Here is a 22,557-nt window from a genome sequence, read left to right as displayed (position 1 = left end):
CTCTCGCGGCGCTTTGTTTTTTTTTTTTTTTTTTTTTGTTTGATGCAGATTGAGTCGTGGACTGTTGAGGCCGACCATCCAGTGACCATGCTTGCCAGTACTTGGATCTTGGACGCAGTTGTGTAGAGCGCCAACAAGAGAACGATACTATCGAGGTAACTGATCTTCCTCTTCCTTCCTTTTCTGTCGTGCGTTTCCTCGGTGATCTCGGGCTGACAGTCACGGTACAGGTCTTGAATCTCCAGTGTTGTTTTGGATGTCAGCTTGACAACTTGCTGCACTGGTTTCAATGTAAGACCTTTAAAGAGAGGTGACGCTTCAAGCATCACATCTTCTGTCTCTTCAATGTCCTCGGCTTCGGAATCGTGTACCTTCTCATCACCAACATGCATCTCTACTGCCCTGCGACAATCTGCTGCTGCAAATATATTATCTAGGTTCATATCTGTATCTATTTATCTCTGTGGACAGCGCTATTCAGAAAAATAGACAGCCGCCATTCAGCAAGTAGACAAGACAACAAAAAAAATGGAAAATCAAAAAAAATAAATAGAAGTTCAGCTTCGTGAATGACACAGCCATGTCTGTTAGATAGTGTCGTCCACGTATTGGTTCAATCCCAATGAATGAGTCAAGTGTCAACGATGTTAATTGGGAGGCACCAGAAAGTAATGTCAATTGTCTTGTTATTGCAGTGACAGATCGTGATCGCAGTAATCCATCATAGGGATTGTGGTCTTGACACAAACAAAGTGACTTGATTGAAGGGGACAAGTTTGTAAGATTGATAATGTCGTCGGAACTTGAATCCAAGGACGAGAATGCAAAGGGGATAGAAAGATAAGTGAGAGATGGGTGACTAGATAGGAGAATGTCGAGAATCTTGACGTTCCTGATCGGTATATTGAGCTTAAGTTTCTTGACGAGTGAGTTGTTAAGAACCGCTTCACACAAGTCATCGGAGCTCACTTCTCTGCACCATATATTAGAGTGTTGAATGCTGTAGGAATGGATTCCGACATTTGTATTGATGATTTGGACGAGCTCGGAAATGGCAAATGTATCCATCCCTTCTTCGTCGTCAAATACAAGATTGATGGATGTCAATGAGGGAAGTCTATCGATAAGTGTCTTAACTTTAACTTCGCAAGTAATACCAATCAAGGTAAGTGACTGAAGGTATGGAAAAGTTTTGGCTGTGATGAACTGCAAGTGACACCAGTTATTTTGTACGTGCAATGAAATACTTTGCACATGTATATGGTCTGTCAAACAAAGGCATCGTAAAAGCTTGTGAACATCACCAACGTTGATGGATTGTGTGGTGTACCATCGAATGGATTTGCGCAAATTATAAGAGTTTTGATGTTCCCGAGAGTTGATTGCCCCCTGATGACAGACATTAGGAACTTTAAGAGGTGTGGACTGTCGACTCTAAGATGAATAAAAAGTTGCTTCGAGAGTATGTGATACCATTCGCGACAGACCAAACTTGTGGAATTGATTGTCTTGAGGTCTGTATGCTTTTGACAGCAGAGAAATCCCATGATATGTTTTTGAATCATCACACTACAAATAGTCTGCACAAATAAACTTGAAAAACGAAGAAGTGTTGTGCATGAGCCGGTTCATTTTGCATGAGGTAACGTAACAAAAAACTTACCCAAAAGTGCGGGTCATCTACCATATGGTAGAGTTATCTGCGTTTCATGGTAAGTTTCAAATGGCCTGGGGGTCCTGCACACCTGCGCAGGACCACCAAGCGATGTGTTGCAACAACTACAACACTCGTTGATCATCAAACAAACATTAATAACAACAATATACGTGTATATGTTTGATTATATCTGTTTGAGTGATGAAGAATGATCACTCTCAATCACACTCACACACCTTTAGACTCAAAAAAAACTTAGGGTAAGTTCGGTGCAGACTATTTGTAGTGCAATGAAAGTGACCCAAATGATGATGAGGCACCTGATTTACCAATAGTAAGGGGTAGATTGGTCAATGAGTTTGCCTGGTTTCGTGATGATGAGTGTTTTTGAATGGGAAGTCAGTTACCACGTATTGATATATGACCAATTGCATATCTATCCATTTATATTGAACAAGGAGAACAAGGCACCACTCATCATAAAGGAATTCAGAGCTAGCGCTGATGTCAATAATCGCATCATAAGAAGTCTCGCAATCGTGCATTTTGCACCTGGGTATTGCATATAAAGTATAGCACAATTAATAATTAAGAATCACAACTAAACAACACAACGCGACAATGCGACAATGCACCAACGTCGTGCTTATGCTTAATGCTTAACAATTACTTACCAGAATAGTCCTCTTTCATGAGTCTTTGATTGGGGCGAGAGCAATACACGAACACCCCAGAGGCCAATGGATGTAGCAATCGGAGTGCCTTTAATAGCATTTCCCAAACCACTTCTGTTTCTGTTCATATAGTCATTCATAGCTATTATTTCTATCTCTCAATCAATTACCATGAAGCAGCCAATAATGAAATAATGTGTGGTGTGAGGGGGTTTGGGTTGGGTTCGTGATCAGATGCAAGAAGAACGTAACCGGTTACAAACAAAATCAAAATCACTTCACTTCACTTTTTTTCAAGTGCCTTATTTGCTCATATATATAAAAATAAAAGATAATAATGATACCAATATATATATATATTATTACACAGCTTTTTTTTATAGTTTTGAATCAAGCCACCCCCCTTAATCAAAGAGTAGCACCAAACGGTGACCTTTCAGAAATTAATATGCATAGTCAATGGGGCCTAATATCAGTTGATAGCGATATAAGTGCACGTGGCGTATTAAGAGGAGGCTCCGAGAGATGGAAATCATGGAAATCTGGCTACATAGTCATTGGGGATAACGCAGCCATTCAGTTAGAGTACAACAAAGATAAAGAAAAATATCATCAACATCCAGAAAAGGGTCTCGGTCGTAACCGTACCACCGGATTCCGTACTCTGCCAACATCCAACTCTTGGGTGGCCATCCCTTCTATATAGCCAAAAAGACCACCAATACCAAGACCAAGACCAAGACCAGGACCAAGACATATAAGTTAGTCGATTTTGAATTTTCTTGATTTTTTTCTTTCTTTTCTTTTCTACTGTAGGCCTCTGAATTCGGCCACCAAGTATTTGTTGATAGTTGGCGGCAGAGGCGGAAGACGGATGTCGCACTTGCGAGTGCTGAGGTGCCACTTGGTAGCAATGCTCCGTAAGTTCAGGTGAATAGTTATTAACCTTGATCTGTAACTGAACTATTCATTAATTAGGTTAATATTCAGGTGTATCTATTACAATTCACTGAAGTGACAGTTCAGTTATTTATCTTGGTAGTATAGGTCAGATAATATCTATTTTACAATGAATAATTGTGTATACCACGACTCATCATTGGGAAGACTACACCCTCGTCGAATATAAATGTTTTTTTTAATTCTTACTTGTATCATTCAATCCAACAATATGATTCATGATGAATAATTGGTTATTGGATATCCAGCTGAAGTGAGTTGATTGAACGCAATGTCATGATCTGGTCCACTGCATATCAACCAAACAAATAATCCCACAACAACATAATTAATTAATCAATCAATCATTTAAAGATAATAAAGGTCAGGTTTATCTTTGATCTACAAATACCTATTCAGTTCACTGAACTGATCTATTATACCTGTTGTATTGATGCACTCATTAGGATGTTTATCTTTATATTACCTAAGATCAACCTTAGGTGCGATCTATCGGAGCATTGCTTGGTAGTGAACTCGGCCATCTCATTCTTGATGTTGACTGGTCGTCCGGCCAGGATGTGACTCGTTAGCGTGAAGAAGGTCCTCTCAGGGTAGACTACGTCAATAATATTAAGAGTACATCTCTTTAATATAAAGAGATGTACTCTTAATATTATTGAACGTTCACTTGAGAGTATGACAGTTAGTAACTGAAGACCCACTGTCTATGAATGAACGAATCATATAAACTTATTTATTTATATAATTAATGATTGATTGCGTGTAACAAGAGGACATACCTTGAGAGTATGACAGTTAGTAACTGAAGACCCACTGTCTATGAATGAACGAATGAAGTGATTGAGTGCGCGAAGCGACATCAAAACACTTTGGAAAACGAATCATTCGACTCTGGAAGTTCCTCATGTTACATCTCTTTATATTAAAAAAAGGTTATTCTCCCCTTCCGGGAATTGAACCCGGGCCTTTCGCGTGACAGGCGAAAATCCTCACCACTAGACCAAAGGGGAATTGATGTCCATAAAAACATTTTTTCTAGTTTTATATCTAAAAATTTTGGTTTGTTTTGAAAACAAAAACATCCTTTTAACTGGAACCCTACCTAGACAAACTATTGAAATAATTAATCAAGAGACAATGATTATATTAGAAGAATCCTTTTTAGGTTTAATGTGTATCGTCATTCTTGGATGTGGAAGGAGCAGGCGAGCCAGAGAATTGGTCTTGGATGTTGCGCAACTCTACCAAGTCCTCTCTCTTCTCTGGGAAGTAACTAAGGAACTCATTAAGACTCTTGATGCAAGATTGAACAATTGGCGTCGATTTGAGAGTGTTGATCTTGGCCGCAGAAGTTAGCTTGAAGTTCTGTTTGAATAAATTACTGTATGAGAGGATGAGTTAGTCTTTGTTACTAAGAATATATCCTTACTGAGAAGCTAGTACATACCAGTAGAACAGACTTGCCAACTGTGATGTAAGTTGACCAACCTGCTTCTTGAGACCAAAGAGGATGAGCTCATTGGTGACGTGGTGAAGATCAAAAACAAGCTTGTCGTAGCCGTCCTCTTTGGCTCCTCGTTCAAACAGTTCCTTCATCTTTTCTGTCGACTTGGACGTGACGTCCTCAGCCGACTCGCCACCAGTGAGCAGTAGTGAATCGGCCTGACCGCCAACGCGCCACCAGAACTTTTTGAACTTTCTGTTGAAGCGCGAGATACCGTACTCGAGGTTCCTGTAGTGATAACCGCCCTTGAGTCCCGACGATGAGGAGAATGCTGTGAGGTTGCCAATTGTGATTCGCAAGGATATGACGTACTTCTCGCTGAGCCTGTTCTTGTTGTAGAGAATGATGTACTCCTCAAGGTATTTCTCCTTGAGCAGCAGGTTGGAGTTCTCCAAGATGACCTGGATGTTGGGCTGCACTGAGATGGTGGCGAATGATTGATCGCCAGCCGCCACCACGCCATCATTGATGCCACTGATCACAAAGAACATTGGGTTGGAACGCAGGCAGAAGCTGAGTGGTGTCGTGAAGTTGTTGTAGATGGTGATGTCGCTGACGTCGTTTTGGAACTCAATGTCCACAAGTAGCTTCTTGCCCTGCACACTGAGGCTGGGCACTGACGATGACTTGATTGCACTGCTGCCTGTGAGTGGTCCACTGGAATGCTCGAATGATTTCTTCATCTTTAAGTCCTTGGTCGATGTGGATATAGAGTTTGAGGATGAAGGTGTTGCGACAACATGCGATGACGATGCAATGTTTGTCTCATCATGTTGATCTCCTGCGCCAACGATGGTCTGCTGGGTGTCTCTGGTGATCACACGACCAATAAACACTGTGTTGTAGTCTGACAAACGTATCTGAGGGTTCCTGCACGTGGCCAAAAGGGTGATGACATGTTGGAAGTCTCTGATCAATCTACAGTTGACAAATATCTTGATGTCCTTTTGCACGGCGTGGTCCTCGCTCGTGCTAGTGTCTCCCGATGGATGGAAGAAGATGAATACCTTGACCGACGAGTTGGCATTGACATACAGAGAGTTGAAAGATCGCAAGTATGACCTGCTCAATGAGAAACAGACCTCGGTCTGATCGGTGGGCGGAAGACTGGTTGTGAGGAGGAAGTCCAGTGGCATCGATGATGTGTTGGACACGATGAATGAACGATCGGTGTATGTGGTGTTGTAAAAGACGTCGCCTAGATTGATGAGCGATGCCTCTTGTTGTCGTCCGTCCACCATGATGTTGAAGTGTGTGTTGAGCTTGGCCACGACGTCCATTGTGATGTGGATGGTCTTCTGATCGCTTGGATTGCTCTTGTTCTCCACGATAAGGTAGGCAGAGTACATGTCCATGCGCTTCGTTGAGAAGGTCAGCGTGATGTTGTGACGGCCCTGTGACTCGATCTTGCCACTGTTCCTGCTCATGCTGAGCCATTGCTCGTCGGTCTGCTTGGTAGTGTACATAAAGTACTCGACAGACTTGCCAGACACATTCTCCAGGGTCAGTTCCCATTGAACGGTGCCAGGTGTGTACTCCTGCTGGTTCAAGTTGATCTCGTAGCAGTTCTTCATCTTGGGTATTGGTGTGCATCCCTTGAGTGATATCCTTTGTGGCGCGGCTGGGCCAGTAGGGACGGCAACCACTGTGACTGGAGGAGTTGTCTGAGTGCTGGCTGGTGATTGTTGTTGTGCCACTGGTTGAGTGTTGGTCGGTGATGACGTAGCAGGAGATTGTTGAGCTACTGTTGTGGTGGTTGTAGAGGTCTGTTGTTGCTGTGTTGCCTGTCCGTGTGTGGCGGCACTCTCAATCACTGGCGTGGTCTGTTGTGCGGTTGGTGCCTGTGCCTGAGGTTGCTGTGCATGAGGTTGTTGTGATGAGAGTGGAGGAGATGAGATGGGCTTGATACCTCCGAGGATGTAGACTGATAGCTTCTGTGCCTCCTTGTTGAAGCTGTCAATGGCTGTGACAACGACGTTGAATGTGCTGCTTGGGGGCATGTCCTCTTCGGGCAACTCCACCTTGATGTCCACAGTTTTGGACTCATTGGGTGCTACCTCGCCCTCCTCGGGCGTAATGGACAACTTGAATGGCGTTGCATTGTTGGGCAACTGAGCCTCGACACGATATCGCAACGAGAAGTGTGACGATGGATTGCGAATCTTGAAGTTGTCGCTGAGTATTGACTGCAGCGACTGCTCCTCCGTGCCATCAGAGTTGGTGAGACGGGCCATTGAGTTGAAGTTGATCTTGGACACTGACAGCGAGAAGGTCTGGCCGGGCAGAATGGAGCCGCGGAGGGGGACAACCTCGATGGGGTACAGGTTGGTGTTGATGCAGATGCGTCCAAACTGGGACAACAGGTCGTATTGCTGGGGCAGCTTGCTGTCGGGCTTGGGTTTGGCACGAACACGCACCTCGATAAGTTCGGAGGGGCGCAGCGAGAAGCTGGGAATTGGCGCATTACTCGACTTGTGGATCACCTCAACGTTGATCAACTCTTGGATGTGGGGCAGTAGCTCGACGTCTACGTTGATCTTGAGTGACTTGTTCGAAGTGTTCTCGATCGTGAACCACTCGTCCGACTGTGTTGCCGAGCTGGCCGTGGGTGGATGGTACAGTGTGGGCACAATGAACTCGTTGTCGACCAGACGGCCAAATGTGATGACGCGCAATGTGTGCTGTAGCTTGATGTTGTAGCGCATGTTGTTGTGGCGGTTGTACATGTTCTCAAAGTCGATGGGCAGAGTGAGTGGGCCGGCTGTCGACTGCTCAATCTTCTTGGGATCAAGGACGAACAGCAACTGCTTGGACTCGGACGCGCCGATCTCAAGGAGGCTCTGATCGCCGCCCTCACCTCCAGCCGACACTGATATCTGATTGCTGGGTATTGGCAGTGCGGGTGTCTCGGCGTCGATGGCCGTGAAGTTCTCCTGCATTGAGAGATTGAGTGGCGAACCTTGCGAGCTTGTGGATATCGTGCCTGAGCTTGAGCTGGAGAAACGCAGGGACTTGGACGGCAGCGGCATGATCTTGATGAGCAGGGGGATCTCGGAGAGGTTCTGGATCTCGACCATGATGCTGACTTCCTTCCAGCTGTTCTCGTAACCAATGCGGCCAATGTCCACGGACTGCTCAGTGAGCTCACCCAATGACATGCAGTATGAGCCGCTGATTGTGACTAGCTTGCTGATGTGCGTGCGGCCCTCAGCTGGACCGATGGGGTAGTGAGTCGAGTCTGATCGCTCAAACACCAGAGTGCCCTGGTATTGTACCTTCCTGCCCTTCCACAGCAGTGTCTTCTTCTTGGGCGTCAGCAACGACTCGGGCTGGGGTGGATGTGGGTACACCATGATCTTCTGGTCGCTGCTCAGCACGAATGGCTTGCCACACAGTCTGATTGAGCGACGCTTATCGGGCGTGCCTGGGATGATTGAAGAGGCCAGCTCTTCGACCGATGGCTCATGAACAAAGAGTATCAAGTGCAGGTTGCTCTTGGGGTAGATGCGAATGTCGTACTTCAAGAAGTTGCGCATGGTGAATGGCATGAGCAGGGAGGCCTGTGCCGACCTGTCAGTGTAACCTCGCGAGATTGAGAAGTCTGTGGCTCGCTTGTCGTCCAGCAGCAGCTGTGCCAGTGGTTCGACATATATGTCCTCGAACTTGAGGATGTCGCAGCTGTTTGAGTTGAGTGGTAGGTTGGTCAGGAGCGAGGCGTCGTCCACCAGCAGCCTGATGTTGACCTCGAGCTTCTGGCCCGGGCAGGCGAGGTTGGCGATGATGACCTTCTCCTCGTAAAGGCCATAGACGGGGGTGTGCAGAGAGAAGTGGATCCTCTCCTTGGACATTCCGTGCGGGGTCTCTGCGCCATCCAATGTGCCCTCGACCTTAGACAGCTTGAGGTTCTTGGAGTGGGTGATCGTGTAGGTCAGCGGGAGCAGAGTGGTGACGTTGGCAATGTTGAAGCTGCCGCTAACTGTGTCGCCAATGTTGCGTGTGGAGCCCAGGTCAATGAGTGTCTTGCCCACACGGATAATGCTCTTTCCGACCAATGCCGTGAACTTGATGGTGTTCTCGTAGAGGCTGTGGTGCTCAGTGTCGTGCACCTTGACTCGGATACCTCCGACCAACTCACGACAATGTCCATCGATGTAGTTCTCGGACGTCATGCTTGGCTGCAAACAAATGTACACCAACGACTTTTCGTAACCCTTGAGGAATATGTTGTCCGCTGGCTTTGTGAGTTTCTCGTCCTGGAAGATGAATATTTGCATCGACAAGTTGGACTTCATACTGATGTACAATGATTTCTTTGTTTGATTGATTGGTTGGTCGTTAGTTTGTGCGTCGCGCCACTCACGCACTCACTTATTCAACTTACATGTGATAGATTGTCCAGACGGAAGGACGAAGTCTTGGAGAACTTCTTGGACTTGTCGTAGTAGCAGTCACCAAAGTCTAGGATTTGGGATGAAGGGAGGTCGGGGAACAGTACGTATTGGGGTGGACGAGGACTGAGGGTAACCTGGAAGCTGGCTTCAAAGGTGGCGTGCGAGCTTGACTTGACGAGGATGGTATGCGTTTGTTTGCCTGGGAACTGTGGCTGACACACAACCTCGATGTTCCTGCGTCCGTATGGCTCAATCACTCCCTGCTTCTCTTGCTTGAGAATGAGTGGACACATTGACTGCATGGTGGTTGGCGGTGAAGCTGGCGTGCTGGTGATGCTCGTCGATGTGGCGGGCACGATGGTCAGTTCGTAGTTGACGCGGAAGCCAGAATGATTGGCCAGGGTGAATCTGAAGGGGATGTCTTCGTAGACACGCACCTCGCCAAGGTCGAGCTTGGGCGGGGTGAGCGTGAGCATCGTCGTAGCCATGCCCGCCGGCTTGGCAGCAATGGGCCTGATCAATGTTGCTGTGGACGTGACGATGGTCGACTTGGGCGATGCGGCGGGACTGATGATGACTGGCACCATTGGCGAGCGGGTGAGGGAATCATCGACCAGCACCGACTGCGACATGTTCTGGCGGTAGGTCTCCTCGTCAAAGCAGATTGTCGCGGCATAGTTGAGCTTCTTGGTGACGTCGATGTTCTTGGACTCGTAGACGAGGATGGAGCCTGTGCCCTCCTCCTTGCCGTACCATTGGCGTCGTCCTGGCTTGGGGATTGGTGCAAAGTACACCAAAATGTTCTGAATGCCACCGCCATCGACTTCGAATGTGATTGAGTTGTCCCTGACCTTGGACATGCTGGACTGGTCAGCGGACACTGGGGTCGTTGGGGTAATAGTCGAGGGTGCTGGTGCTGCCGCCGCTGATGGATTGGGGTTGCCGCCATCCTCAGACTCGAGTGCAGGTGATGTTGCGCGGCTGATTGGGATCATGGGCATGGTTGGTGTACCAGAGTTACGCAACTTTTCAATCTGCATGTTGAGCTTGAGAGCCTTCTCGTGTTGGCCCTTTCTTCGACAGATCTTGAGCTTGCGCTCCAACATGTCGATCTCCATCTCGGCCTCCTTGGAGATGGACAGCGCGCCGCGCTCCTCCAGACGGAAGAACAGCTTGTTCAAACAGCTCTCAAAGGTGCTGGGCGTGTCGTCGATGATCTTGAACACACGCTTCTGGGTCGATGTGTTTGTGAGTGTGATTCGCTTGGTGATCGACTTGCCCTTGATCAAGCAAGGACCAAAGTCAATGTCCAGTGTGTTCAAGAAGAAATGACGTGGCCTCTTCACATTGGCCTTGATATGAACAGTCTGATTGTTTCCACTATCATAAATGTTCTCAATGATCAACTTCTCATCAAATATTCCAGAGAATGTTGGTTTGAATACGAATTGTACTTCCTATTATGTTTGATTGATTGAATGAGGTTAGTGATTGGATTGAATAATTGATTGAGTGCACTCATTTGACAAACATACTCTCTTTCTGAATGGCCTGACTATACCCATTCTGTCAATACTTGTAATGTTGAGGTTGCCACTTGTGATTGAACCAGACTTCTTGATGCGATAGATGAGTGGCACCTGTGTCAAGTTGTTGATGACCAATGTCTTTGTTCGATAATCATACTGAACGATGCTTCCAAAGTTGATGTTCCTCTGTGCCAGATCCATGATTGACTTGCACACCTTGGTAGTGATCTAATGTTGATTGAGTTTAGTGAGTGAGTAAGTGATCGATTGATCAACTGACCGATTGAGTGCACACTTACATTCATCTCTCTAACAGCAGTGTTGAGCAATGGCTTGTCATTCTGCTTCTGCAATGTGATGAATAGCTTGGCCTCCATGTTCTTGAGCTTGCCACCAAGCCATGGTCGCTTGGAATCCAATACGACGAATACAATGTAGATTGTGATCTCTTCGTCGCAAGCCAACTCTATTGTGTTGGCGGGCATCAATTGACCCGACTGCACTATTATCTCCAGTCGCTTGTACTTCTCTATCTGTGATTGAATGTAACTGGTTTCCGATTCAAAGTCGGTGAACAATGGCAATGTGTTGTCCTCGAATGAGGTGACCAGCTGTGAGAGCGGGAATGAGCCGAGGTTGGACGCAGTGGACATGTAGGAGGAGGCCGACTCGAGAGTGTGCGTGCCAGTGGTGTCGCTGTCGAACGTGTCATCATTAACGTTGGAGTGCTGTGACGGCCCACGCTCAAACTCGTGCGTTGGGGAGGAAGCACGCGAGTTGGTGCGCGAGTTGGTGGTGGAGGACGCGGTCGACGTTGTTGGCGCCTGATGGAGGTCGGCAAAGGCCTTCTTCTTGGCACCAGACACCTGTGACTTGGTCTTGGGCAGGGCTAGGTCCAGGTACTGGCTGTTGACGCCACGGTTGCGCGCGCCGTAGTTCTTGGCGCCGATGGGGTCGATCTCCTCGCCCTCAAAGAACTTTGTGATGTAGTCATGCACCAGCGACTGACGTGTGATCTGTAGTTGCGTGGGTATGGCACTGATGTCGCGAACATTCTCGCGGTACAGCTTGATCTCCTCGGGCAACGACGTGCTGAGCGACAGCGTCAACGTCGACTTGGACGTGTTCTTGATGTTGAACGTGCGCATTGAGGGGCAGTTGACAATGACCTCATCAAAGTCGATATAGTTACGCGAGAACGGCGTCTCGAGATGATAGTAGCGTGAGTGCACCGAGATGGACTGCTCGTCCATGTTGTTGGCGCGCACCTCGAGATACTCGGTGTTGTCCGGGTTGTTGGCATTGACAAAAGTGATCTGCTTGCGGTACTCGGGGTTGTTCTTGCGCGGCAGGAAGTCCATCTGCAGGTCGTAGGACTGGCGTGGCGGGATGGGGATCGACTGGAGGCGGAAAGCGATGACCTTGGACTGGTACCGCAGCTGGATGAGCGCGGGCAGGTCCGACTGGTTGGTGATATGTACAACGGGCGAGATCAGCTGGCCCACCGTGCAGTCGCCGAGGTTGATGTCTGTGGGGATTGTGAAGCTGGAGGTGCACACGCGGCTGGCCACCTTGATCGTTTTGTTCTTCTGCTTGGTCTTGAGCGTGGACTTTCCGTACTTGAGCAGCAGACGGAACGACTTGGCTGTGAGACGGAACTGGCGAGAGTCGCTCGCTGAGAACATGGGCTTGGGGATGAAGCGCACGTGTATCACGCGCTCGGCGCCTGGGTTCAGTGTCATCTCCTCGATCTCCTCGTTGACCTCCTTCTTGCCAGTGCGCGACGACTCCTCTGCCGAGGGCACGCGATGCTCGCCAATTGTTGTCGCTGGCTCGGTTGTGGCCTTCTTCTTCTTGTTGGTGTCCTTCTCCTCCTCCTCGTGGAGCAGGAAGGTGACCTCGTCAAACAGGTCGCTGTTGAAGCTAATATCCACTGGTTCCTCGCTGATGTTCTTCACCGTGAACTTGTTATAAGTGGGCACATCGCTATAGCAGTCACCCATGTCGAATGAGTTGTTGCTGACCTGAATCAACTCCTACAAGTTGGTGTTGATTGATTGATTAGCGTTGGGCTCACATCAATGCGAGGATGATCGATCAAACTTACAATCTGTTGCTCATTGGACACGGTGGCGTGCACGACTACTAGCTCGTAGTTGGACGTGTCGTTCTTGTTCTCTAGTTTGAACTTGTAGGTTGATTGCCCGATAGAGGTGGGCGTGAACCCAATTCGCATCGAGAGCGAGGAGTAGCTGGGCACGATCTGGTTGTCAACAGACATGGGTTGGCCCGTGGAGTAGTCGGTGAATTGGAACATGCTGATGGCCTTCTCCTTGCAGTAGATTGAGAAGCGCAGTGGCATCTCTGAGCGATTCCAGATCGTCAGGTCCTTGATGTAGGTCGTGCCCACGACGCAGTCGTCAAAGATCACCTCCTTGACATCGACCTTAATCTGTGAACGACATACTCTTGTGAGTACATCAATGATCATTGGTTGTGGCTGTGGTGGCTGTTGTTGGGCTACTACCGCGGCGGGAGTAGTATCCTGTTGTTGTTGTTGCTGTTGCTGTTCCTCCTGAATGGCCTCGGGTGTGGTCGTGGCGGGTGCGGCTGCGGCAGGCACAGCCACGGTCAGATAGAGCTTGCCCTTGACCTCAAAGTAGTTGTAGAAGCCTGTTTGACGCAGGTCGTCCTGGTCCTGCTGGTTCAGCAGCGATGAGGGCCGGAAGGACATGACGACGTTGCTGGTCTGGTGGGGCTGCAATGTGATCTGATCGATAATGTTCACCTCGTTGAACAGTTGATTAAAGTCATCGTCCTGTACTGGTATCTCTGTGTCTGTGTCCTGTAGATTCTCGTTGGTGCTCTGAAAGGCGATCTGCTGCAGATCTGATCTCAGTGATACTGTCACTGGATGATCGACCAATGACGTGATCTTCAGATTACGCAACACATATGTATCCTTTAATACAACGTCATCAATCTCCAACTTATTGCTCTGTAAACTTGTCCTTATCATCATCATTGTATTCTGTTGTTGTTGTTGCTGTTGTGGTGGTGGAGGGGAACTTGTTGTCGATGTTGATGTTGGTGTTGTTGTTGATGTTGATTCCATTGTTTGTTTGATATTATTGTTGTTGTTGTTGACAAACAATCAATCCTCTTGTTCTTGTTCTTGGTATCTCAACTCTCAATCAAACATCAATATATATATTATCTCTCTCTTCCTTTATATTATGTATTCGAATCCAACTATATCATAATCATCTGTTTGATATTACGTGTATTAAATATATATGTATATGTATATGTATGAAGTATGAAAGGTGTAAGTAATAAGAGTAACAATAAGTTCGATGTCATCTTCACGAATCTTCAGTTTCAAAACCCTAACCCTTGCCCTTGCCCTTGCCCTCACACAACTTCAAAACAACAACATCCGATGACCAAGACAGTGATCCAACTTGTACAAATAAATAGTATTGTATTGTATTATTGTATATAAGTTTGTTAGAATACTAGGCTAACTAACTAAATGATTACAATGTGCTTTAAGTTGGACAAACCAACATAACTCCAACAATCCACTTCTTATGGAAGATCAGTAAGTGATCTCTTGCCAGGGAGGTCTATAATAGATTGATTAGTTAGTATACATATACATAACAAGAAAATAATTATAATACATACTCTTGTATGTGGCCTTTTGAGTCTTTCCACCAATCTTATACTTCTCGCCTTGTGGTGCCTCGGCATGTGCCTCACCCTTGCCCTTCTTTGACACTTTAGTTGGAATGTTCTTCTCGACAGGCTTGTTGACACTGACGATATAATCCTCCCAAGCACCCTTAATCAATGATGGAATTCCAGTTGATGCTGGAAGCTCACCTCTATGTACCTTCTCGACCATAGTACAAAAGTCATCAAATCCAACTGTTCCTTTCTATAAGTTGATTGATTGATTGATTGAGTTAGTGAGATTGATTGAAGATGGAGACAGAGATACATACTCCTGTAGTATCGACCAATGAGATCATGGCATAGACCTCGGACAATGTTGGCTTCTGGCCTGCCTTGGCAAAGGCAACAGATAGCTCATTCACATCGAGGACATTGTCACCATTGGTGTCCAACTGTTTATAAATCCTTTCCAAACTAGCCTTGTTTGCTGACATTATTATTTATTATTTGTTATAAGTATATATTATATCTATTGATTGATTGAATTCACATCAAGATTGATGTCCATCAAATATTTAATCAGATGAACAAAAAGTTGGGTGAGTGTGTCCAGCCACCGACCCAGCCCATCTATTCTTTGAACAACTTATTGATTGCAACGACACCACACTCATATCTGTCAGACAATCATGATTATTACAATACTACAACAACTACCAATCGTTTATTCTTAGGTTGGCACCATTGTTATGTCGACGTCGCCAGAGCTTGGAGAGAACACTGACGATCTTGGTGCTCTCAACTTGATGTGCACATTGTAGTATCCATTGATGTATACCCTCGATGTTGGCATTCTCAAAGATGATTGTGACCTCTGTTGGATTGTTGTTCAATGAGTAATGTAAACATGATATATCTGTTATCTTGAATGACTTGACCAATGTGAACTGTGGCGATGTAGTCTTTACACTCCTATTAAGTAATGGCCATTGATTATAATTCTCAATCATTATATATATCCTATCTGATTCTATAATCAGACTTCTAGGTTGTACTATTGATTGATTGGATATGTGAGTGAGCAATTGAGTTGGAATGGTTCCAGTCATGTGGATCAGACTTACACTTGGATGACACTCTTTGGAATAACATGATGTAGAGTTCAAAGCTCTTCCTTGAGTCTATGAATGACTCAATGTTGCTCATCGTCTCATTGTTCTTGTAGGTTGGCTGTATTGACAACTCGGCCTTCTTGGTCGCCTCGAATATTGAATCCAGTAACCTGTACATTGATGAGGGTTGATTGAGTAAGTGAGTGGCCATCATTCATCGCCCTCCATGGAGGGCACTGGCCCATGGGCCAAGGACTTACTTGTGATTGGACTCGTGTGAACGCTTGAGGAATACATAGGCAACATCACTAAGCTCGATACTGAATGATTGATAGAGTAATCCAATGTTTACCTTGCGTAGTTCTTTGAGTTTGATTGATCGGATACGTGAGAAATTGACATCTTGTGCCGCCAGTGCCTTCCTCTCAGCCTTGAGCAGGTAGATCGCACGTGTGGTCAGCAGGAAGAAGATGGGCCGCTCCTCCTGCTGGTCCTCCTTCAATTGATTGTTATAAGTGATGTAGTACGTGTGCATGATGTAAATGTAGGACTCTTGGCTATCGAATAGGTTGTTCCTAAAGTGCTGCTGGAGGGTCAGATCGTTCACCACTTGGTTGTTCAGGTCATCGTCGCTCACGGCGCTCTGCAGGGGCTCGTTGGCCAGCGCGCCAATCAATGAGCTGGACGTCTTGAGGACTGTGGATGTGATAGCAGCCGATGGTTGCGCACTCCACGACTCGGACATGGCTGTGGGACTGGACAGCTTGCGCAGACTGCCCACGTCGTGGGGCACAAAGAAGAGGTAGCGCGACTTGCACTTGGGGCACTCGCTAAACTCTGTCACCTCCTGGCAGACGTACTTCTCAGAGCAGTCGACGCAGCGCATCGTGTACTCTTTGGCGTGTGGCCGCAGTTGCTCATCTATTCGCAGGGTCTGCTCGTCGTCGGTCGTCAGATATGCTTCCTTGTCAAAGCTCTCTGGCAAGCCATCCTTGAACTTGCGACCATATGTAATCTCTATAATGCCCTTGTTGGCTCGTAGTAGTTTCTTTACAAAGATTATTGCTGACAATGGATTGGACATCAACAAGTTGGCAGACTTTGGATTATACTCGCTCAATGTATCCGACTTGATCTCCAACAATATCTCCTGATTGATTCCAAACTTGGTAACCTTGAACACCTGTCCTTGTCTGATTGATTGGGATTCGGTTAGTCAGTGCTCTGGTCCACGTGTCCTTCTCGCACCAAGACATACAGCTTGAGTTCTGGCACCTTGGGCTCGCTGGCCACGATTGGTGATGATATATTGAACTTTGGAGATGTCCACTGTTGTTGTTGCTTCTGGGGCAGTTGTTTGGCGCTGAGTGGCGACAGGCCCTCTGGACGCGCCATTAAGAATGATGAGGTTTGAGTTGGCAATGATGTTGAATGAGTCGCGGTTGTGGGGACGGGCGATGATCCATCCACCTTCTTAACCTTCTTCTTTATGATCTTGACCTTCCTTCCATCGCGTGAATCGTCAACCAATGGATGTACTTTGTGATGCTGATATTGCGGCTGTTGATGATGAAGACCAGTCTCCTGCATCCTCTCATTCAATATGCTTAGCCAGGAGTCTTGACCCTCCTTGCGCCATGTCTCTATATCCTTCAATAACTTCTTCTCCTCAGCAAACTTGTCATCCTTCTCCTTGACCTCTTCATTGTACTCGACCACTGGTGCCTGTGATGCTTGGGCATCCGTTTGATCAAGACTGACCACTCGCTTCAGCAATGGACTGGTTGGATGATTTGGTTGTGATGATACAGATGCCATGTATGGTGATGAGCTCTTGCTATCACTCTTTGATATCACTGCGTTGGGAGCAATGTAGAATCCCGGCTTTGACCTGTCCTCCCGCATTGGACCAATCCTATTTGATCGCGAAGTAGTGATCCCATTCAAACTCTGACTCTTGCTCTTCCTCATAGTCTCGGCCTCATCATCACTAATGCCAATGCCATCCAAATAGAACTCTCTTGATTCCAATGAGTCCATGTCCTGTTGATTGATAGATTGATTGAATGGGCATGTTAGCACTGGCAATGGTGCGGCTAGAAGGGAGCACATACATTCTCAAAGAAGGTTGATAGGATGTACGCGCGATAGTGCTTGGCATTAGCAAAAGGATTGCCCTCGACGTTGAGACAGACAAGCTGCGGAAGACCTCTCAGCTTGAACATCTCCTCCATGTCCTTGATTTGATTGTAACTGATGTCCAAGTATTCGAGTCCAAACAGTTTGTTCAAGCCATCGACCGTAGTCAATAGATTGGCGCGCAGTGACAAGTGTGTTACCATGCCCACCGACGCAAAGATGCGATCAGTCGACTCGATCTTGTTGTAGGACAAGTTGAGTAACTTGAGCCACACGCATTCTTGTAGATTCTCCACTGTAGTGATTAGGTTGCCCTCCAAGTTTAACTTCTCCAATGCCACCAGACCCTGTATCGACTGATCTATCTTTGGAATATAGTTGAATGAACAGTCCAATGTTGCCAGACGGGACCAATATCGTCCAGTCGCCGTGTCCCGCACGCCATTCACTGCATCGCCAATCTGTATCAGTTCGTCCAAAGTGAACAATGACTCGTGTAATGTGAGCTGGATGGATAGAATGAATGAGTGAGTATGGGATGGGAGTGAGTGACATGCGGAGATGTTACCTTTGTGAGACGATTGGATAGTTGTTGGATATCTGTTATCAGGTATGGTTTGATTGAGTTGAGTTCGAGAGATGTCAACGATTCGAATGGAGTGAGATCAAAGTCTTTGGCCTTCTCAATTAGCTTGGGTATGTTTGAAATGACCTTTAAACGTTTGATCAATGATATTGTATACTGTGTATCCAACAACTGATTCCTTGTCAACTTGAATGACACTCTCTTTCCACTCATATACAAACAAAGATGATCCAGACTCCATACATTCAAGAATAAACTATCTTCTCCTACAACAAGCTTCTTCTCTACATCATCATAATGTTCAACATGTAAGTATTGATGTTCATTCAATCAATGATGATGCACATACCATTGACTTGAAGATGTTTGGCCACAGCAAGGAGTAGGTCATCTGGATCAGTGTATGTACCAAAGGGAGATTGACTAACTTGTGCTGCGCTTCTCTTTGGTGATGCAAAGGTTGGTGATGTGATGTACTTTACGCTGCCTCCATTCTCAAAGCTACCACTACTACCTCCCCTACTGTTATCCCTACTGCTATTACCTCCACTACCACTACTATAATGATGACTATTGTTATTATCCATTATAATACTATATGAATGAAATTGAAAGAATGATTGATTGAATGAACTTTGAGTGGGAACACACAAACACACACTGTGATTGATGTAGGCAACTACTTCCCACCTTATGAAGATGATGATCCCAACTCGGCAAGACTACTTATTAGGGAATGCGATTTGTATTTCGGATCCAACCTAACATCACTTGTTTCATCTCCATAACCATGATTGATCAAACAATGGGCAAGACGAACGAAAAAACACATAATGGGCTACTTTTGATCAAACATGTATTCTTTGAAGTGATTACGTCATCACACAATGCCGACGTCAACAATTATTGATTGATTGGTTGGTTGTAGTTTAGACTAGTTGTTGCCTTCCGTCAACTCCAAACATAAACTTCCTTTGCTCGGGAGTGGGATCAGTCCGGGGGTTCTTGCTACGATACTCAATCTCAAAGGCCTCGAGTTCTTGGACAGCTTTGATCTCGCGGATACGGACAATGTAGGCATCGAGATGTGGAAACTCCTCTTTGGTGAAACCTCCAACCCAGGAGTAGATCTTTGCCCAAGGGAATATGGCCATGTCGGCAATTGTGAAGTCGTCACCCGCGATGTAACGACGATTCTCCAAAGTCCTGTTGAGAACATGGAACAGACGACAAAGCTCCTTGGTACAGCGATCGATTGGATATGCGATCTTCTCGGGGGCGTACTGGGTGAAGTGGTACCAGCTACCGATGACCGGTCCCAAGTTGGCCATCTGCCAGAAGACCCAGTTGAGGACCTCAGTACGTTCACGGATATTGCTACTGGGTGGGATGAACATGCCATACTTATCAGCTAGGTAGAGTAGGATGTTACCGCTTTCAAAAACAGAGATAGGTTCACCTTGGACATCATGGTCAACGATTGCCGGTAACTTTGAGTTTGGATTGATACGGACAAACTCTGGCTTATAATGTTCTCCATCCCTCCACTTTACATCGATGAAGTTGCAATTGATGCCCAGACACTTGAACATAAGGTACACTTTAGCGACATTTGGTGATCCACATCCATAAAGATCAATGTTTGTTTTGGTTGCAGTAGACATTCTTATTATGTAATTGATTGATTGATTGATAGTTGATATTGTTTTGAATGAATCAGTAGTAGTTCACGGCCGTGAACTTAAGTACCTTTTGGAGGTGTCTATTCCGGAAAAGTGGACAAGAGAACAGTTTGTATCAATCACACACTCACACACCAATTCGTTAAGATTGATTGGTTAGTTATACCAGGGTGTTTGACCAATCATTATAAGATATTTATAATTCGGATATGACCTTCTACATATCCTCCTTTGATGATATTCATCATAATGATGCTCTCTAATCCTGTTCAAACATTCGAGATTAAAATAGGTATTTGAAAACTCGTATTAATAGGTACTAGTTTAGTTACTTATGTATTATGTGATTGATTGATTGATATTTGATATTAGTTTACCTTGTTAATATCTAATGAGATTTGGTCTTTGACCAATGTTACAAGATTATTTATGGTTTTGACAAAACAACTGTTGGTTGGAAGACCCTGGGCTGGATCCGACTTTTTTTCCGTGATCAGGGATCGCGAACTGTTTTGGGAGGGCCCTCGAGTGGCCCATCAGCTGGACAAAGTTGATGACATGTCACACTTTATTGGACCTACATATCATTTCTATTACTCTAATCACTTTATTCTCTTTATAACTTTGTACATATATCTTATTTATTCCTTTTATATTTATATATTTATAATTTATTTACATTATATATTTAAGTAATATTACCTTCTAGTCTATCTAGTGTACAAAACTTATTACTGTCAACCATCACACAAGATGATCAATGTTGAGAACCATGTCATCAATGTAAAGGTAGGTGACAATGATTGACAACTTAGAATCACTCGCTCAATCAATCAATGACCACTCGCACACACACTAACAATCAACCCCGATTAGGATAACACGAACATTGTGGTGAACAGTACTAATTGGATAGAGTCATTGTATGATCATATAGAGACGGCACAGAATGGTGGATGGGATGATGATGCTGCCTCTTGCCACATCGATGCAGACACATTGAAGCGTCCACTACACGACCATTTGATGCTGTCGTCTGTGTTCCTGTCACGATTGGCCTACGTCAACTATGAGAAGGACATTGCCAATATGATTGCGCAGCACACTACCACCATCCCACTGCGCTCCATCAGCTTCTACAAGCCTACGCACACGCGCACCAAGATGGTGGTGGCGCTCGACCACCTGGACAACATGTTTGTGGCGTTCACCGGCTCGACGGCCGTCAGCGACGTGCAGTTGGATGTGGCGTGTGGCCTGTTTGAGAAGCAGTTCTACGACCGCGAACACACGCTGTACGCAACGATCGCCCGCTTCGAGTGGGTCTACTGCGCCGTGCAGCAACTCATGACCATCGCCTATCGCTGCAAGGCCAAGCGTCTCATATTCACCGGCCACTCGATGGGCGCCAATGCGGCGTCGTGGGCGGCCATCCACGCGCTCAACTTGCAGCGCCAGTCGGCGCCCTCGCCACACCTGGGCACGCTGTCCATCAAGTGCTACTCATTTGCCGCCGCCAGCTACTTCCACCAGGAGACACGCGAGCTCATCGACCAGCTCGAGCGTGAGCGGCCGCATGAGCCCATCTTCACAACGGTGTTGAATGAGTTTGACCTGGTGCCACTAATGTCGCATCATCCCTTCCTCATGCTAGACTTCTTCTTTATCATCCTAGCATTTGTCTCCATGCTACACACACTCCTATACCATCGCGAACCCTCAATGTTCGCGCCTTTGCTCCTCCTTCTGGCTGTCAAGCTTCCTCTTAGCTATGCCCTTGCCAAACTTGTAGATACCCTATATATAAAATGTTTCTCAATGTAAGTACCTCCTCCTCAAGACGTGACCGCCAGTTTCCACCTGTTTCCACGTGTTCCCGCGAGTTACCACTTGTGTTTCCGCGTGTTGCCGCGGATAAAGGCCCGCCACACCTCTGACCTCAAACTAACTAAACATACTCTCTCTTGCAGCGGATTATTATCACCTAATGTACACTTGTTCAATGCGAAAGAGAACAGATATATTGCCACAGACCCGATGTCTGTGGAAAGCAGGTTCAAGTCGCTCCTGCATCACCTCGTCAAACTGTACAACATACGAGCGCTCTTTAATCAGGACCACTCCTGTGAACTATATTACCAACGCGTACAATCACAGATTCTGTGCAGTGTGTCTGGCAGCGCAGCGAACGCTGCCAGCAACACACAACACCAGCAGTTATCCACCAACATGGCGCACATGTCCACAACAACATCGGATACAGTGTCCAGCTACACGGACACCACATCCAATGGCAATGGCAATGGCGCCGACTCATCATCCATCTCCAATCACATTCAATATCTAACGCATCCAGCTCACTTTGTCGTTGACATTGTGGAGGACGAGCGTATCGCTCTTCTTAAGAAGCGCATCACAATGAAGGTATGTGTGATTGTGATTGTTCAATCAAGAATCATGGATGTCCATTTGACTGACCACTCATTCCTTCAATCATCATTCCTTCCTGCCTGCAGGGACTAGGTATATTAATGATCATCCACATGATGTGGGTCGTCCTGTCCATCATTATCCTATCATTCTAAGTTATTCCAATCCAATCAATAAACCAAGTCGTTTGATTGAATGATTGATCGATT

The 22,557-nt window shown here is 46.2% G+C and overlaps 5 protein-coding genes across 5 annotated transcripts; 1 reads left to right on the top strand and 4 right to left on the bottom strand.

The window, feature by feature from the left end:
* Positions 1-4,461: 4,461 nt before the first annotated feature.
* Positions 4,462-13,833, bottom strand: SAMD00019534_020320 (hypothetical protein; the record flags this gene model as incomplete). The annotated part of the gene is made up of 6 exons (XM_012902623.1): positions 4,462-4,675; positions 4,742-9,108; positions 9,180-10,646; positions 10,725-10,946; positions 11,018-12,754; positions 12,826-13,833. 6 exons carry the CDS (start codon positions 13,831-13,833, stop codon positions 4,462-4,464), a joined length of 9,015 nt encoding a protein of 3,004 aa, XP_012758077.1.
* A 476-nt stretch (positions 13,834-14,309) lies between these two features.
* Positions 14,310-14,893, bottom strand: SAMD00019534_020310 (hypothetical protein; the record flags this gene model as incomplete). The annotated part of the gene is made up of 3 exons (XM_012902622.1): positions 14,310-14,347; positions 14,409-14,661; positions 14,729-14,893. 3 exons carry the CDS (start codon positions 14,891-14,893, stop codon positions 14,310-14,312), a joined length of 456 nt encoding a protein of 151 aa, XP_012758076.1.
* A 219-nt stretch (positions 14,894-15,112) lies between these two features.
* Positions 15,113-18,823, bottom strand: SAMD00019534_020300 (hypothetical protein; the record flags this gene model as incomplete). Its single annotated transcript, XM_012902621.1, has 7 exons — positions 15,113-15,453; positions 15,524-15,681; positions 15,772-16,704; positions 16,770-17,554; positions 17,626-18,156; positions 18,219-18,520; positions 18,586-18,823. 7 exons carry the CDS (start codon positions 18,821-18,823, stop codon positions 15,113-15,115), a joined length of 3,288 nt encoding a protein of 1,095 aa, XP_012758075.1.
* Positions 18,824-19,165: 342 nt separating this feature from the next.
* Positions 19,166-19,828, bottom strand: SAMD00019534_020290 (hypothetical protein; the record flags this gene model as incomplete). The annotated part of the gene is made up of 1 exon (XM_012902620.1): positions 19,166-19,828. The coding sequence occupies one exon, from the start codon at positions 19,826-19,828 to the stop codon at positions 19,166-19,168; it is 663 nt and encodes a 220-aa protein (XP_012758074.1).
* An 843-nt stretch (positions 19,829-20,671) lies between these two features.
* SAMD00019534_020280 (hypothetical protein) lies at positions 20,672-22,503 on the top strand (the record flags this gene model as incomplete). Its single annotated transcript, XM_012902619.1, has 4 exons — positions 20,672-20,707; positions 20,795-21,738; positions 21,889-22,342; positions 22,435-22,503. 4 exons carry the CDS (start codon positions 20,672-20,674, stop codon positions 22,501-22,503), a joined length of 1,503 nt encoding a protein of 500 aa, XP_012758073.1.
* Between the last annotated feature and the right edge of the window lie 54 nt (positions 22,504-22,557).

Source organism: Acytostelium subglobosum (genome assembly GCF_000787575.1).
Source record: "Acytostelium subglobosum LB1 DNA, scaffold: scaffold3, whole genome shotgun sequence".
In the NCBI taxonomy this organism is placed as follows: domain Eukaryota; phylum Evosea; class Eumycetozoa; order Acytosteliales; family Acytosteliaceae; genus Acytostelium; species Acytostelium subglobosum.
Note: the sequence above shows the minus strand (reverse complement) of the source record. Positions and strands in the feature narration are given on the sequence as shown.